We start from the raw sequence: 17,622 nt of genomic DNA, 5'->3' as shown, positions 1-17,622 counted from the left end.
CAGCCAGTGCCTGTAAAACAGAGGATAACATTCTGTAACGATGATGAACATGTTGTAGCCATGCACCGACAGCCGGTCAGCCAGTGCCTGTGAAACAGAGGACAACATTCTGTAACGATGATGAACATGTTGTAGCCATGCACCGACAGCCGGTCAGCCAGTGCCTGTAAAACAGAGGATAACATTCTGTAACGATGATGAACATGTTGTAGCCATGCACCGACAGCCGGTCAGCCAGTGCCTGTGAAACAGAGGACAACATTCTGTAACGATGATGAACATGTTGTAGCCATGCACCGACAGCCGGTCAGCCAGTGCCTGTAAAACAAAGGACAACATTCTGTAACGATGATGAACATGTTGTAGCCATGCACCGACAGCCGGTCAGCCAGTGCCTGTGAAACAGAGGACAACATTCTGTAACGATGATGAACATGTTGTAGCCATGCACCGACAGCCGGTCAGCCAGTGCCTGTGAAACAGAGGACAACATTCTGTAACGATGATGAACATGTTGTAGCCATGCACCGACAGCCGGTCAGCCAGTGCCTGTAAAACAAAGGACAACATTCTGTAACGATGATGAACATGTTGTAGCCATGCACCGACAGCCGGTCAGCCAGTGCCTGTGAAACAGAGGACAACATTCTGTAACGATGATGAACATGTTGTAGCCATGCACCGACAGCCGGTCAGCCAGTGCCTGTGAAACAGAGGACAACATTCTGTAACGATGATGAACATGTTGTAGCCATGCACCGACAGCCGGTCAGCCAGTGCCTGTGAAACAGAGGACAACATTCTGTAACGATGATGAACATGTTGTAGCCATGCACCGACAGCCGGTCAGCCAGTGCCTGTAAAACAAAGGACAACATTCTGTAACGATGATGAACATGTTGTAGCCATGCACCGACAGCCGGTCAGCCAGTGCCTGTGAAACAGAGGACAACATTCTGTAACGATGATGAACATGTTGTAGCCATGCACCGACAGCCGGTCAGCCAGTGCCTGTGAAACAGAGGACAACATTCTGTAACGATGATGAACATGTTGTAGCCATGCACCGACAGCCGGTCAGCCAGTGCCTGTGAAACAGAGGACAACATTCTGTAACGATGATGAACATGCTGTAGCCATGCACCACGGGCGCAATAGCCGAATGGTTAAAGTGTTGCACTTTCAACCTGAGGGTCCCAGGTTCGAATCTCGGTAACGGCATCTGGTGGGTAAAAGATGGAATTTTGTTCTGATCTCCTACGTCAACTTGTGTGCATAACTGCTTGCGCCTGAACCCCCTTCGTGTGTACATGCACGCAGATCAAATATGCACGTTAAAGATCCTATAATCCATGGTCAACATATGGTGGGTTATGAAAACAAGAACATACCCAACATGCAAATCCGCCAAAACGGAGTATGGCTGCCTGTATTGTGGGGTAAATAAACAAAACGGTCATACAAGTAAAATGTTGCATGTGTGTCTGAATGTTTATGTGTGTGTGCCTGAAACCTGACTGAACGACACAGGAAACGCCCAGTGGCAGCCGTGAGTCGGTTCTACCCAGGTAGGCAGCCTGTTGTGCAAATGACCCCGTGTTTGTAAAGCACTCAGGGCATGGTCTCCGACCAAGGATAGGCGCTATGAAAGTATCCGTATCATTCTTCATTCATTCATAACGTTGTGGGGATGATGCTGATTACAACAAAACTACAGCAACGACAACACACCATGATTAATTCAATTCAACTCAATTCAAAAACACTATTAATCCGCATGGAAATTAACGTGTGCAATCACAGGCTCGTTGTAGACACCAACATAAAAATGAACATATGTACCATACAATACACTAAAACAAGTCAGATAAAAACTCTCCGTAGCTGACTAAAACAACCCCACATCCCCACACATGCGCACACAAGACAATAAAGTATTGTACAACAATGTATACCGATAGAAAACATCCAGCAAATAAAATATAAATATTTAATTCTCACCCTCACCCCACACACATACGTGTACAGACAAGGAAGTGTACAACAATGCTAAATAAAAAAAAATTTAAATCCAACAAATAGATTGTATATAAATGTAAAACACACACACACACACACACACACACACACACACACACAAACATGCACATGTTAAGACGATAACGTATTGCACAACAATGTAAACAAATAAAAACATCCAGCATATTAGAACATCCATCAAATAAATCGTCTTTATAAGTAAAATGCACACACACACACACACACACACACACACACACACACACACACACATGCACACAAGTTTCAAGTTTTAATGATCCTTTAACTTTTATTGGAGTATGGAGGATTACTACAAAATAATGATTTCATGCCCAGATTAAGCATTTCCAAATGCATACAAGCACACACAGAAGCTGAGATACACACACACACACACACACACACACACACACAAACATGCTCATCATATCAAACACACCACAACAACCACAACAGGATACATTCCCTACAACAATGTACTACCAACACCCCTTCGACGCCCCCCCCCCCCCCCCCACACACACACACACACACACACCTTGAAGAGCAGTGCCCGGTGTGTGTGGATTCCCATCTTGACCATGCCGATGGGGACCACGTTCATCTTGCTCTCGAACCGCAGCTGGCTGAGGGGCAGCTCCCAGCAAAAGTATGCCAGCTGGCCTCGCTCGATCGCACCACCCATCTTCTCTGCCACAAACCTGGAGAAGGGGGAGAAAATGGCATCATAAAACACAAGGGGTTTGTCTAGTCTGTCACAGCCACAATAGCCGAGTGGTTAAAACGTTGGACTCCAACCTGGAGATGGAGAAGAAAATGGCATCATAAAACAGAAGTTTTGTCTTGTCTGCGATGGGCACAATAAGCGAATGGTTAAAACGTGTGTTGAACTTGCAATCTAATGGTCCCCGGTTCGAATCTTGGTAACGACGCCTGATGGGTAAAGGGTGGAGATTTTTCCGATCTCCCAGGTCAACAGATATGCAGACCTGCTAGCGCCTGAACCCCCTTCGTGTGTATATGCAAGCAGAAGATCAAATACGCACGTTAAAGATCCTGTAATCCATATCAGCGTTCGGTGGGTTATGGAAACAAGAACATACCCAGCATGCACACCCCAAAATGGGGTATGGCTGCCTACATGGCAGGGTGAAAAACGGTCATGCACGTAAAAGCCCACTCGTGTACATACGACTGAACGTGGGAGTTGCAGCCCACAAATGAAGAAGAAGTCTAGTCTGCATACACAGTCTTGCATAAATGAACCCACACAAAAGTCACTGTACTAATGTGAACATCACTGTCACTGGTCCTAAAAGCTGGTTTGGTCAAGGTGGTGGGGTCACTGACCTATAAATACGATCTCAGTGGGTGGGGTTGGGGGTAAGGGTGGGGGTGCTGCACTGCTGAACGCATCACCAAAATTCTCCATCTCTGGCTGTTGAGGGACTGGGCTTGAGTTTCGGCAAAAGCTCCTCTCTAGCTCTGGCCACACATTGATGTTGTCTTCCTGTCTTTCCCTGTCTGCCTCGTCTCCTTTCCCCTGCACTGATCCCTGAAGGATGGCCTTGGAGAGCCTGTCGGGTCCTGTCACGTGGCTGTCGGGTCTTGTCACGTGCCTGTCGGGTCTTGTCACGTGCCTGTCGGGTCTTGTCACGTGGCTGTCGGGTCTTGTCACGTCGGGTCTTGTCACGTCGGGTCTTGTCACGTGCCTGTCGGGTCCTGTCACGTGCCTGTCGGGTCCTGTCACGTGGCTGTCGGGTCCTGTCACGTGGCTGTCGGGTCTTGTCACGTGCCTGTCGGGTCTTGTCACGTCGGGTCCTGTCACGTGGCTGTCGGGTCTTGTCACGTGGCTGTCGGGTCTTGTCACGTGCCTGTCGGGTCCTGTCACGTCGGGTCTTGTCACGTCGGGTCTTGTCACGTGCCTGTCGGGTCTTGTCACGTCGGGTCTTGTCACGTGGCTGTCGGGTCTTGTCACGTGGCTGTCGGGTCTGGTCACGTGGCTGTCGGGTCTTGTCACGTGGCTGTACCATCTTACTTTCTTTCTCTTCTTTCCATTTTCTCTTTCTTTTAGTCTGCCTGCATTTTTGTTTGTTTTTGTTTTTATCTCGTATCACTTTCACAAATAAACCCCATATGTTTAATGAAAGCACTACAACTACTCAAAAAGCTTCCCTCAAGTGCAAAATAACAAAGGTGAACAGAAAGAATGAATGAAAGAAAGAAAGAAAGAAGGAAAGAAAGAAGAAACACATACAAAACAAATGAAAGACTCCAAGAAACCTAATCCTTGTGCCCTTTCTCTGCTGCCTTTTTCAATCTACAATTCATGGCTGCAACATCAACACTATATTCATGAATATACACATTCATCTGGTGAACATTTCTTATGTGTGACATTCCTTCATAGAGTTAAGGGAGAAGAAGAGGGAGAAGCAGAATAAGAAGGAGAAGAAGAAGAAGAAGAAGAAGAAGGAGAAGAAGAAGAAGGAGAAGAAGAAGAAGGAGAAGAAGGAGGACAAGAAGAAGAAGAAGGAGAAGGAGGAGAAGAAGAAGAAGAACAAGAACAAGAGGAAGATGAGAGACATATAAACCGGAACAAACAAACAAACAAACAGTCCGACAGGAAAGAAAGCACGCACTGAGCCAAGGCCACAATCTGCTCTCTGGAGGAGGGCAGCGACAGGATCCTGTCCGTGGCTTCGTCCAGGTAGGCCGCAAGGTCAGGGTCGCTCGGGGGCTTGGGCACCTCCTTCCGCTCCCCCTCTCCCTCCTTCTCCCTCTGCTCCGCCTCCTCCTCCTCCTTCGTCTTCTGCTTGTCCTCCTTCCCCCGCTGTGCCCTGGATTTGCTGCATGAAATGGGCACAAATGATAATAGTAATCATCATCATCATAAATGACGGGCGCAATAGCCGAGTGGTTAAAGCGTTGGACTATCAATCTGAGGGTCCTGGGTTCGAATCACGGTGACGGCGCCTGGTGGGTAAAGGGTGGAGATTTTTACGATCTCCCAGGTCAACATATGTGCAGACTTGCGAGTGCCTGAACCCCCTTCGTGTGTATATGCAAGCAGAAGATCAAATACGCAAAGATCCTGTAATCCATGTCAGCGTTCGGTGGGTTATGGAAACAAGAACATACCCAGCATGCACACCCCCGAAAACCGAGTATGGCTGCCTACATGTCGGGGTAAAAACGGTCATACACGTAAAAGCCCACCCGTGTGCATACGAGTGAACGCAGAAGAAGAAGAAGAAATGCAGGTTTATATAGCGCAGTACCCCCATCTCAGATTGGGCTCACCATGCTTTACAATAAAATATACAAATTCAAGACTAACTGATGTAAAAATGACTACAATGTCAACACAGTCTCATATGACAATGGCTAAAATATACATATGTAAGACTAAGTGACATGAAAGTATGTAAATCAACACAGGCACCATCACAGTCCCAAATCACACACCTGCAAACCACAGCAAAACAGAGCACACCACATTCATCACTGTCAAAATTAGAGAACTGAAAATAAAGATATTATTAAAATAATAATAATAATAATAATAATAATAAACACCAATGCACCAGGCATCACGAAAAAAAAAAAAGGTCAAATCTTCACAAATGCACACAACTCCACAAAAAGAGCCCCTTCCAGAGATAAAAGGCAAAGGCTCCGTCAGTGAATCTGTCTCGTCTCCCTTTTGGATTGAATGCTCTCGTCACTGACTCTACACACACTGACTGCCCCTTTCTTTCTCCAAAGCCAGCTTCACTTGTTAGTGCAAGGACTCCAGTGGAGTGATGGCCTAGAGGTAACACGTCCGCCTAGGAAGCGAGAGAATCTGAGCGCGCTGGTTCGAATCACGGCTCAGCCGCCGATATTTTCTCCCCCTCCACTAGACCTTGAGTGGTGGTCTGGGCGTTAGTCATTCGGATGAGACGATAAACTGAGGTCCCGTGTGCAGCATGCACTTAGCGCACGTAAAAGAACCCACGGCAACAAAAGGGTTGTTCCTGGCAAAATTCTGAAGAAAAATCCACTTCGATAGGACAAACAAATAAAACTGCACGCAGGAAAAAATACAAAAAAAAAAAAAAAAAAAAAAAAAAAAAAAAAAATGGGTGGCGCTGTAGTGTAGCGACGCGCTCTCCCTGGGGAGAGCAGCCCGAATTTCACACAGAGAAATCTGTTGTGATAAAAAGAAATACAATACAAATACAAATAGACAGAGAAGGAATGAAGAAAAAGCTCTGATCCTGACAGTTCTGCAAAAACAACAACAACAACAACTGTACACTGTTTTTGATGTTGCAGTTAGTCTTTACTAGATAACTGCTGCTGACGTTTGGTTCTGCTTCAAAACACACAACACTTTAGTACGCTGTATCTGATTATGAGAAATTAAATAAAACAAACTTCTTTATCTCTCTCTCTCTCTCTCCCCCACCCACACTTACTCTTTAAGAGTTATATGGATCATGTCTTATTGTAATATTTCACAGCTGTACAAGACTTATTACAACACACACATTACACATACAAAAAACACAAACACATGTGCACACACACACACACACACACACACACACACACACAAACGCACGCACACACACACATACACACAAACTCATGCGCACACACACACACACACACACACACACACACACACACACACACTTATCAAAAACAAACCTCTTTGAATCAGTTTTCTGCACTTTAGATTTCTTGCGTGATTTAGAGTCTGGGCGGGGTTGGTTTTCGTTGGTCTCTGTTGATTGATGCATGTTGCTGCGACACAACACAGGAATCACAGCACTGATAAACCACCCTGATGATCAACTGACCCAACATCATAGTTTTACAGACAGTCAATCCATCCAGCATGAAGAGAAAAACAGACAGACAGGTCAGGTCTAACCACTTCCACACTTTCAGGTAACTAATTGCAGACTATGAAAATGTAGCTTCAAGATAATTCAATGAGCGTACTCACCATCATGAAGCACAGGTGGGTGGAAGGGGGGGGAGGGTGGGAGAGGGGGAGGGTGTGCATGGGCACACACAAATACCCATACACACACACACATATGCATGCACACACACGCATACACACATTTGTGTGCACACACCACACATGCAGAGACCAGAATAAAGTCTAGAGATACTGTAAATACAATAAAACAAGACAAAACAAAGTTATTCATATTCACAGCCTAGTGTGTGTGTGTTTGTATGTGTGTGTGTGTGTGTGTGTTTGTATGTGTGTGTGTATGTTTGTATGTGTGTGTGTCATGTTTATATGTGTGTGTTTGTATGTGTGTGTGTGTAAACCATGCATGCATGCATGCATGTGTGTGTGTGTATGTTTAACAAAAAATAACATTCTCTAATATTACCATTTATGATAACAGCCTTAAAAAAAAAACCCAACTATCAGTATATTTTCAAGCACAATAACTACAGAATTGCATTTCATTTCAAAACAACAAGAGCAACAAAAAACACAAACTAATTCAGTCCTGTTTCTCAGACTGCATGAACGAAAGACAGCTACCATTGCAAAAAAAAAAGAATTCACAGCAATAGCCACAATGAGACTGGATGAGAATGAATTCAAGACAACTGTCATGGAGAGAAATCAGAATGAATTCAAGACAACTGTCATGGACAGAAATCAGAATGAAATCAAGACAACTGTCATGGAGAGAAATCAGAATGAATTCAAGACAACTGTCCTGGAGAGAAATCAGAATGAATGCAAGACAACTGTCATGGACAGAAATCAGAATGAATTCAAGACAACTGTCCTGGAGAGAAATCAGAATGAATGCAAGACAACTGTCCTGGAGAGAAATCAGAATGAATTCATGACAACTGTCATGGAGAGAAATCAGAATGAATGCAAGACAACTGTCATGGAGAGAAATCAGAATGAATTCAAGACAACTGTCATGGAGAGAAATCAGAATGAATTCAAGACAACTGTCATGGAGAGAAATCAGAATGAATTCAAGACAACTGTCATGGAGAGAAATCAGAATGAATGCAAGACAACTGTCATGGACAGAAATCAGAATGAATTCAAGACAACTGTCCTGGAGAGAAATCAGAATGAATGCAAGACAACTGTCCTGGAGAGAAATCAGAATGAATTCATGACAACTGTCCTGGAGAGAAATCAGAATGAATTCATGACAACTGTCATGGAGAGAAATCAGAATGAATTCAAGACAACTGTCCTGGAGAGAAATCAGAATGAATTCAAGACAACTGTCATGGAGAGAAATCAGAATGAATTCAAGACAACTGTCATGGACAGAAATCAGAATGAATTCAAGACAACTGTCATGGACAGAAATCAGAATGAATTCAAGACAACTGTCATGGAGAGAAATCAGAATGAATTCAAGACAACTGTCCTGGAGAGAAATCAGAATGAATTCAAGACAACTGTCATGGACAGAAATCAGAATGAATTCAAGAAAACAGTCGTTCCATGAACGAGTTCAAGACGAACTGTTGATGCAGAGAACGATAACATCCTGTCTCATCATGTTCGCTGAAGGTCCAAAGACAAACATCAAAAACTTGTGAAGCTAAAATCACAAATAAATCATTCAACATTATATGAAAGAAGTTATTCCCAATTCATTGTTGTTTCTGTGTTTGCTCAGAGTCAAAACCAGACCATACTGTGTTGCACAATCACATACATACCTTCACACCATGCACACACAATGATAATTCACAACTCAACACTGCTAACATGTATGCTGCTCTTACAGTTTTGTGAATAGGAACAGGGCAGTTTCTTTCTTTCTTAAATCTTATGGGTTTTTTGTTTTTTTGTTGTTGTTTTTTTGTTTGTTTTTTTTACACACTTAATGATTTTGGATGGATGTAATTATAATCCATCTCATAATTGTTATGCAAATAGGCCATCCTGTTACAAATCATACATTGTACACAATCATAAATATCCCAAGCATATAATAATCATTGAGAAAGAATGAATAAATAAATGAGACACATCTTCACACTTAACACAGATATCTATCCTGCACAATATAACTCATGATTAGCAGTCATAGGCTAATCCGAATGACAAAGAGTTTAACTAAACCATCACCAAACGGAAATGATATAAAATTTCTGTTTTATGATATAACTGGGTGTGTACCAATGATCATAAACAGAATCTGGATGAATACAAATCTGTCAAAATAAATCAGACAATATGAACAGGAATAGGAATTTCTGACATGTTACACATAACCACATAATGAATAGTATCAATACAGATATGATTACTACATATCATGGTCTATTTACAGCATTAAAAAAACAGAAAACTCTGATGTATTGTGACACCATTCTAACTAATAAATCTCCAAGTCATTGGATACAATCAGAAAAGAAAAATCAATGAACATTCACACTCTAAATCACATACTTACTATATTCGACAACAAAACCATGCTACTATGGCAAATAAAACAACAGATAAATATAATGACAACAAGAATGTTCATGTGAGCTAAACCAAAAAAAACAATGAAACACAACAACACCAGTTAACTCCGCATGCATACATACATTCACAAACTGGCTCATCTTCCACTTGGTAATCATCACAGAATGTGCTGAGTTCAAGGTAAAGAATGAAATGCACTTAACGAAAAGCAGAAAACTGGAAAAGGAAATTTACCGGTACAATGGATTAGGAGGAGCATTCACAAAGATGATAAATTTTGCAGATATGATTTTGTGGGTGAAAAAAAGCAAAGCAGGATTAGGGAGGCAACCAAATACTTGTGCTGTTTTAATGCGCTGAGTTTTAGTACAGACTGAATAACAGGTACTGGTGTAGTCTGTGAAACATGGTACACATTGAAAAATCAAAATGTAAAGGAGGTTAAATAAATGAAAATTATTTTCTTCAGACTTGTGCAGTGCAGTGAAAGGTGTGTGGAGTACAAATACTTAAAAGAAAAAAAGCAAACATGTAAAAGCTGAATTAAATATTTTGTCTGAACTGCAGATTCATGAATTCTGCCTCTTTGTGTGTGCAGACATAAACACATACTTGCTTACACACACCTACACAAACACCCACACCCACACTCACACACACATACATCACAAACAGACACACACACGCATACACGCACACACACATACACACAAACACACCACACACAATACATACATATACACATATGCCTCCACTCACATCCACATAACACATACAAGCACACACATACATACTCAAACACACACACACACACACACACACACACACACACAAACATGCACTCATTTTGGCCACAAAATCTGAGCAACACCCCCACAAGACACGTCTCTTAACAGTCTTCCCATCTGAGCCAAAAGTCCAGTCCACTTTGGGCAAGAGACCATCAAGTTTGAAAATTCCCATCATGTTATTACAGCTATGATGGGGATCAATCCTACAACCTCCAAGACACATATCAATGGCAATGCAAAACGCTATACAGACACACAGATATATATGTATACAAGTGTACCAAAGCAGTTGGTGAACGTTGGTGAATTTTACAGCTAAAAATATACAACGCAGCTATACATGATAAGAGCCATGGATAGTGATGTACAACACTGGAAGATGGCAGTGAAAGGTAAAAAAAACATGCAAAAAACAAACAACAACAACATTCCTATGGATAAAAAAAAAGAATACAAACAAAAGCAAAATACTTGGTGAACAAAATGAGGTGGGAACGGAAAGCCAAAAAGACAGCATGGAAAGTGGTTAACGGAAAGTAATGAGGGAGAGGAGGAATACACGGGAGTAACATCTGGAACTAGAACGGAGTTTATCCGATGCGCCGTGCGCTGAGAATACTCCTTTTGCTTCGAAACGGAGCACACCTTTTCTTCAAAATGCCCTTTGTTGATGATGATGATGAATCTGCCGTTGAATATAGTGACGAATCCTCAGGCTTAGCCTCCTCCCTTCAAGCCAAACAATGACATGGTATCATTTCATTTCTGCAGGCCAGTACTGATAACATGATTCTGGATGACCAAAATTTTGTCTGCACTCTGGGTACCTTTCTGTTAGAACCAAACAGTCTCAAAACACTATTTCATGAAGCAATCCTTGCTATGTAAAGAAAAAAAAAACAAGCACTATAAAATCGTCTTTTTTATGGATCATTCGAATGTTTGCATGAGTTTTTATATAGGGACTTTTAGAACAAGGAAACAAGTCTCTTTATTCATTTGTTTATTTTTGATTGTGTGCGTGCATGTGCACACGTGTGTTTGTGTGTGTGTGTGTGTATGTATGTGTGTGTGTGTGTGTGTGTGTGTGTGTGTGGTGTGTGTGTGTGTGTGTGTGTGTGTGTGTGTGTGTGCATGTTTGTGTGTGTGTGTGTGAGAGAGAGAGTACATGCATGTGTACTGATGCTCCTGTTGATGTCTGTTGTTGTCGCATGATCAATATTTGAATTCAGTATTACTGTTACTGGCGTTGTTTGCAGTTCGGGTGCTTTTGCCATAGAATTATTATCTACTATTCATGAAAACTGGAAGGGGAAAAAATAAAATAAAAACTTTTCAGTACGCTGACAAACAAATACTTCGACATTGAATTGACTTCACCTTGAGTCAAAACATCACGACATCATTCCACAGATACCTTCTGAATGGTACACTGCCAAACATGAATAGCAAAGTCTGCTTCCTTTTTGTTTGTTTATCTCTCCTTTTTCTGTCAAATTTTAGAATAACGGTTTATCGAGTCAGGAAGACAAATACTTTTCAGGACCTGGGAGGGACGACAGCTAAGCATGCACTAAGCTCAGTGCACTGGCCATAAATGGTGGAAAGTCTCACAGCCTTTGACCACCAACGGGGCAGTAAATTCATATCCACTATCCACTGTGTCTAGTTGTTCAGCAGAGTAGGCGAGGCCCAATCCCTCTCCTTCTTCACTTGTAACCCTCCTGAACCAAAGTCAGGTAGCCCTCCGCAGCGCGGTGGAGTGAGGAACATCGGAGTAAAGCGCCATTCCCAAGGGCACAGCACCATGCCAACATGGAGTCTCCAGCCCTGATTGCTGCTGGAAACCTGGCACCTCCTACATAAAAGCATGACGCTCAACAGAACGCTAGAAATGTTGATGCTGGAGCATCAGCATATGTTCACATTTCAAATGCTTATCACATGCAAACGTATATGCATGCAAACATCACATGTCGGTGAATGTATTCATGTATGTATTATGTATCACATATATGTCTGTCTGTCTGCATCTCCAAATATATGTAAAGTTATAAGGATGTACCTTTTTTGTACGTCCGCAGATAGATTATTGCATTCATATATAATCTATAATCTTTTCAAATGACTGTATCTATGTGACTATTCTATATGTCTCTGTGCTCTTGTTTGCAGGGCCTTTCATTTCCCTTACCATTAATATATGTTTTATGTATATGTTATCAATGAAAACCAAAGATAAGATAAAATGATTTTAAAAATGATAAAGAGTGTGACGCTCAGCCAAACTGTGCACAGTACATGTCACACATCAAACAAGCAGCAGAAACAAAACCTAGTGATTAAGAAGATCTCATGCATAAAAAAGAAACACCGCGGACAGTGGGAGGCTAGTCAACATACACTTTTCTTCTGCTTTTCATTAAAAAAAAAAAATCATAATCTTATAATGCAGCTTTTTGTTTCTCTGTTTGGTCACTCAACATTTAATGATGTGAATAAATGTCACTGAGACTGTTAAATAGTTAATGCATACTGTTACAGAAAACCAATTTAAATCATAGAGACGACAGACATGTACGATGATATAGTGCCATTTAATGCATGCTGTATTACAAAAACGGATTTATATTGTAGTGACAACATATATCATGCATGATGATTAAATGCCATTTAATGCACAATGTATTAGAAAACAAATTCAAATCATACAGACAATAGACATCATGTATAATGACAGAGTGCCAAGTATTCAATCCTAACAGTGTTCTTTCGTCGTTTTTTAAGATGAAACAGCAATACACACACACCAAAAATAAAAAATAAAAAAATAAAAATAAAAAGACACAACTTTTGGAGATGATGCTTTTAGTTTTGCAGTGCACTGCATTGTGACATGTTAGTTTACTTTATACACTTCACGCATACATACACAGAAACACTACACACACACTTCACACGTACACACACACATACACAGAAACACTATACACAGACTTCACACATACAAGCCCCCTTCCATATACACACACTGCACACATTATACACACACTGCACACATTATACACACACTGCACACATTATACACACACAACCCCTTCAAAACGCATGTACATACATACACAAACATATATGTACATACACATATCCACACAAACATGACACACACACACACTACACCCCTCCTCCCTCACACACACACACACACACACACACACATACCCACTCACCCCCAGACCACTTACCTCTGTTTTGCACTGACATAGAAGATGGGTCTCTTGTCGTTGAGGGGCTCCTGCAGGTAATCCTCCAGTGTGCGGAACGTGGACCCTGGCCTCAGCTGTCCGGGGTCATAGAAACCGTCCTCCATCAGGTTCTGCTCGGCTGCACACAGTTCACAGCACCACACAGTTCACAGCACCACACAGTTCACACAGTTCACAGCACCACACAGATCACAGCACCACACAGTTCACACAGTTCACAGCACCACACAGTTCACAGCACAGTACACAGCACCACACAGTTCACAGCACCACACAGTTCACACAGTTCACAGCACCACACAGATCACAGCACCTCACAGTTCACAGCACAGTTCACAGCACCACACAGTTCACAGCACAGTTCACAGCACCACACAGTTCACAGCACCACACAGCTCACAGCACCACACAGTGGTAGCTCACAGCACCACACAGTTCACAGCACCACACAGTTCACAGCACAGTTCACAGCACCACACAGTTCACAGCACCACACAGTTCACAGCACCACACAGCTCACAGCACCACACAGCTCACAGCACAGTTCACAGCACCACACAGTTCACAGCACCACACAGTTCACAGCACAGTTAACAGCACCACACAGTTCACAGCACAGTTCACAGCACCACACAGTTCACAGCACCACACAGTTCACAGCACCACACAGTTCACAGCACAGTTCACAGCACCACACAGTTCACAGCACCACACAGTTCACAGCACCACACAGTTCACAGCACAGTTCACAGCACCACACAGTTCACAGCACCACACAGTTCACAGCACAGTTCACAGCACCACACAGTTCACAACACCACACAGTTAACAGCACAGCTCACAACACGACACAGTTCACAGCACAGTTCACAGCACCACACAGTTCACACCACACAGCTCACAACACCACACAGCTCACAGCACCACACAGCTCACAACACCACACAGCTCACAGCACAGTTCACAGCACCACACAGTCCACAGCACAGTTCACAGCACCACACAGTCCACAACACCACACAGTTCACACCACACAGCTCACAGCACCACACAGCTCACAACACCACACAGCTCACAGCACAGTTCACAGCACCACACAGTCCACAGCACAGTTCACAGCACCACACAGTCCACAACACCACACAGTTCACACCACACAGCTCACAGCACCACACAGCTCACAACACCACACAGTTCACAGCACCACACAGTTCACAGCACCACACAGTTCACAGTTCACAGCACCACACAGTTCACAGCACCACACAGTTCACAGCACAGTTCACAGCACCACACACCTCACAGCACAGTTCACAGCACCACACAGTTCACAGCACCACACAGTTCACAGCACAGTTCACAGCACCACACAGCTCACAGCACCTCACAGTTCACAGCACAGTTCACAGCACCACACAGTTCACAGCACAGTTCACAGCACCACACAGTTCACAGCACCACACAGCTCACAGCACCACACAGTGGTAGCTCACAGCACCACACAGTTCACAGCACCACACAGTTCAGAGCACAGTTCACAGCACCACACAGCTCACAGCACCACACAGCTCACAGCACCACACAGCTCACCACACAGCTCACAGCACCACACAGCTCACAGCACCACACAGCTCACAGCACAGTTCACAGCACCACACAGTTCACAGCACCACACAGTTCACAGCACAGTTAACAGCACCACACAGTTCAAAGCACAGTTCACAGCACCACACAGTTCACAGCACCACACAGTTAACAGCACCACACAGTTCAAAGCACAGTTCACAGCACCACACAGTTCACAGCACCACACAGTTCACAGCACAGTTCACAGCACCACACAGTTCACAGCACCACACAGTTCACAGCACCACACAGTTCACAGCACCACACAGTTCACAACACCACACAGTTAACAGCACAGCTCACAACACGACACAGTTCACAGCACAGTTCACAGCACCACACAGTTCACACCACACAGCTCACAACACCACACAGTTCACAGCACCACACAGCTCACAACACCACACAGTTCACAGCACAGTTCACAGCACCACACAGTTCACAGCACAGCTCACAGCACCACACAGCTCACAACACCACACAGTTCACAGCACCACACAGTTCACAGCACCACACAGCACCACACAGTTCACAGCACCACACAGTTCACAACACCACACAGTTCACAGCACCACACAGCTCACAGCACCACACAGCTCACAGCACCACACAGCTCACAACACCACACAGTACAGTTCACAGCACCACACAGCTCGTCAGCCTCTCACTGTCCTGTCCACTCTCAAAGCGTGTCAACAGGACAACTCCTAAAGCTGACAGGACAACTCAAACAGCTGACAGGACAACTCCTAAAGCTGACTCCAAAAGCTGACAGGACAACTCCAACAGCTGACACGACAACTCCAACAGCTGACAGGACAACTAAAGCTGACAGGACAACTAAAGCTGACAGGACAACTCAAACAGCTGACAGGACAACTCCTAAAGCTGACTCCAAAAGCTGACAGGACAACTCCAACAGCTGACACGACAACTCCAACAGCTGACAGGACAACTCCTAAAGCCGACTCCAAAAGCTGACAGGACAACTCCAACAGCTGACAGGACAACTCCTAAAGCCGACTCCAAAAGCTGACAGGACAACTCCAACAGCTGACAGGACAACTCCTAAAGCCGACTCCAAAAGCTGCCAGGACAACTCCAACAGCTGACAGGACATCTCCAACAGCTGACAGGACAACTCCTAAAGTTGACTCCAAAAACTGACAGAACAACTCCCAAAGCTGACAGGTCAACTCCTAAAGCTGACAGGACAACTCCAACAGCTGACACTTCAAAAGCTGACAGGACAACTCCTGAAGCTGACAGGACAACAACAGCTGACACTTCAAAAGCTGCCAGGACAACTCCAACAGCTGACAGGACAACTCCTAAAGCTGACTCCAACAGCTGACAGGACAACTCCTAAAGCTGACAGGACAACTCCAACAGCTGACTCCAAAAGCTGACAGGACAACTCCTAAAGCTGACTCAAAAAGCTGACCGGACAACTCCAACAACTTACAGGACAACTCCAACAGCTTACAGGACAACTCCTAAAGCTGACTCCAAAAGCTGACAGGACAACTCCTAAAGCTGACAGGACAACTCCTAAAGCTGACTCCAACAGCTGACAGGACAACTCCTAAAGCTACAGGATAGCTCATAAAGCTGACACCACAACTCCTAAAGCTGGCTGACAGGACAACTCCAAAAGCTGGCTGACAGGACAACTCCTAAAGCTAACAGGACAACTCCTAAAGCTGACGGCATAACCCGAAAAGCCTCCCTGCGTTGCTCCTTGACAGGCATGACAGACGAGCAGACAGAGCACTGATCTTTCAATCTGAGAGTCCTAGGTTCAAATCCCAGCAGCACGTAACACGACCCCCAAAAAGAGGAATATGATTGTCAAAAAGATGGCACAAAAAAAACAGTGGCATGCAGATCTATGCGAGTTAACAAGAGAGTGAACAAAATAATGCTGTTTTCACTCCCCACCCCCCCACCTCCTTACCTGGAACAGCCCCCACCTTCCCTTTCCCTCCAGACCTGCTGCCCTCCCTCCCTCCCCCCCCCCCTTCCTTGTCTAAATCACGTTCACAGAATGACACTGAATGAAATGAAGAGCACACTTACGCACAGTCTGAATCATTCATTCTCTCTCTGTATCTCTCTCATCTCCTACCATAAGGAAGACAGAGACAGCGACCGGTTTGAAATGTACAGAACATTTTGTACTACTCATGAAGTGAAAACGTACTTGCAAATTAGCTTAGACAAACATTTAAAATTCATAATGGCAAGATTTAGATTAGGTATTTCAGAAATTGCTCAACATTATTATCGGTACAGAAAGCATACTGTGGATGAGTTGAATTGCCCTCTGTGTAGAAGTGGTGTTGAAGATGAGTTACACTTTATTTTATGTTGTCCTGCTTTAAGTAAATTAAGAGAACAGTATGTTCCATGAAAGTAT

General features: G+C 43.7%; 1 protein-coding gene across 3 annotated transcripts in view; it reads right to left on the bottom strand.

The window, feature by feature from the left end:
• LOC143298529 (armadillo repeat-containing protein 3-like) overlaps window positions 1–17,622 on the bottom strand; it is a 53,442-nt gene that overhangs the window by 2,895 nt on the left and 32,925 nt on the right. For 2 of the 3 annotated variants that reach the window (XM_076611385.1, XM_076611386.1), the window contains exons 17-21: window positions 13,557–13,695; window positions 10,957–11,040; window positions 6,739–6,834; window positions 4,683–4,889; window positions 2,579–2,741 (exon numbers count right to left, since the gene is read on the bottom strand). In XM_076611385.1, coding sequence (XP_076467500.1) covers window positions 2,579–2,741; window positions 4,683–4,889; window positions 6,739–6,834; window positions 10,957–11,040; window positions 13,557–13,695 — 689 coding nt within the window. The remainder of the gene's footprint in view (window positions 1–2,578; window positions 2,742–4,682; window positions 4,890–6,738; window positions 6,835–10,956; window positions 11,041–13,556; window positions 13,696–17,622) is intronic. The other variant, XM_076611387.1, reaches the window with a different exon arrangement.

This window comes from Babylonia areolata, chromosome 24, assembly GCF_041734735.1.
Source record: "Babylonia areolata isolate BAREFJ2019XMU chromosome 24, ASM4173473v1, whole genome shotgun sequence".
NCBI classification, from domain to species: Eukaryota; Metazoa; Mollusca; class Gastropoda; order Neogastropoda; family Buccinidae; genus Babylonia; species Babylonia areolata.
The sequence above is the reverse complement of the archived record's forward strand: the minus strand, read 5'-3'. Positions and strand labels throughout refer to the sequence as shown.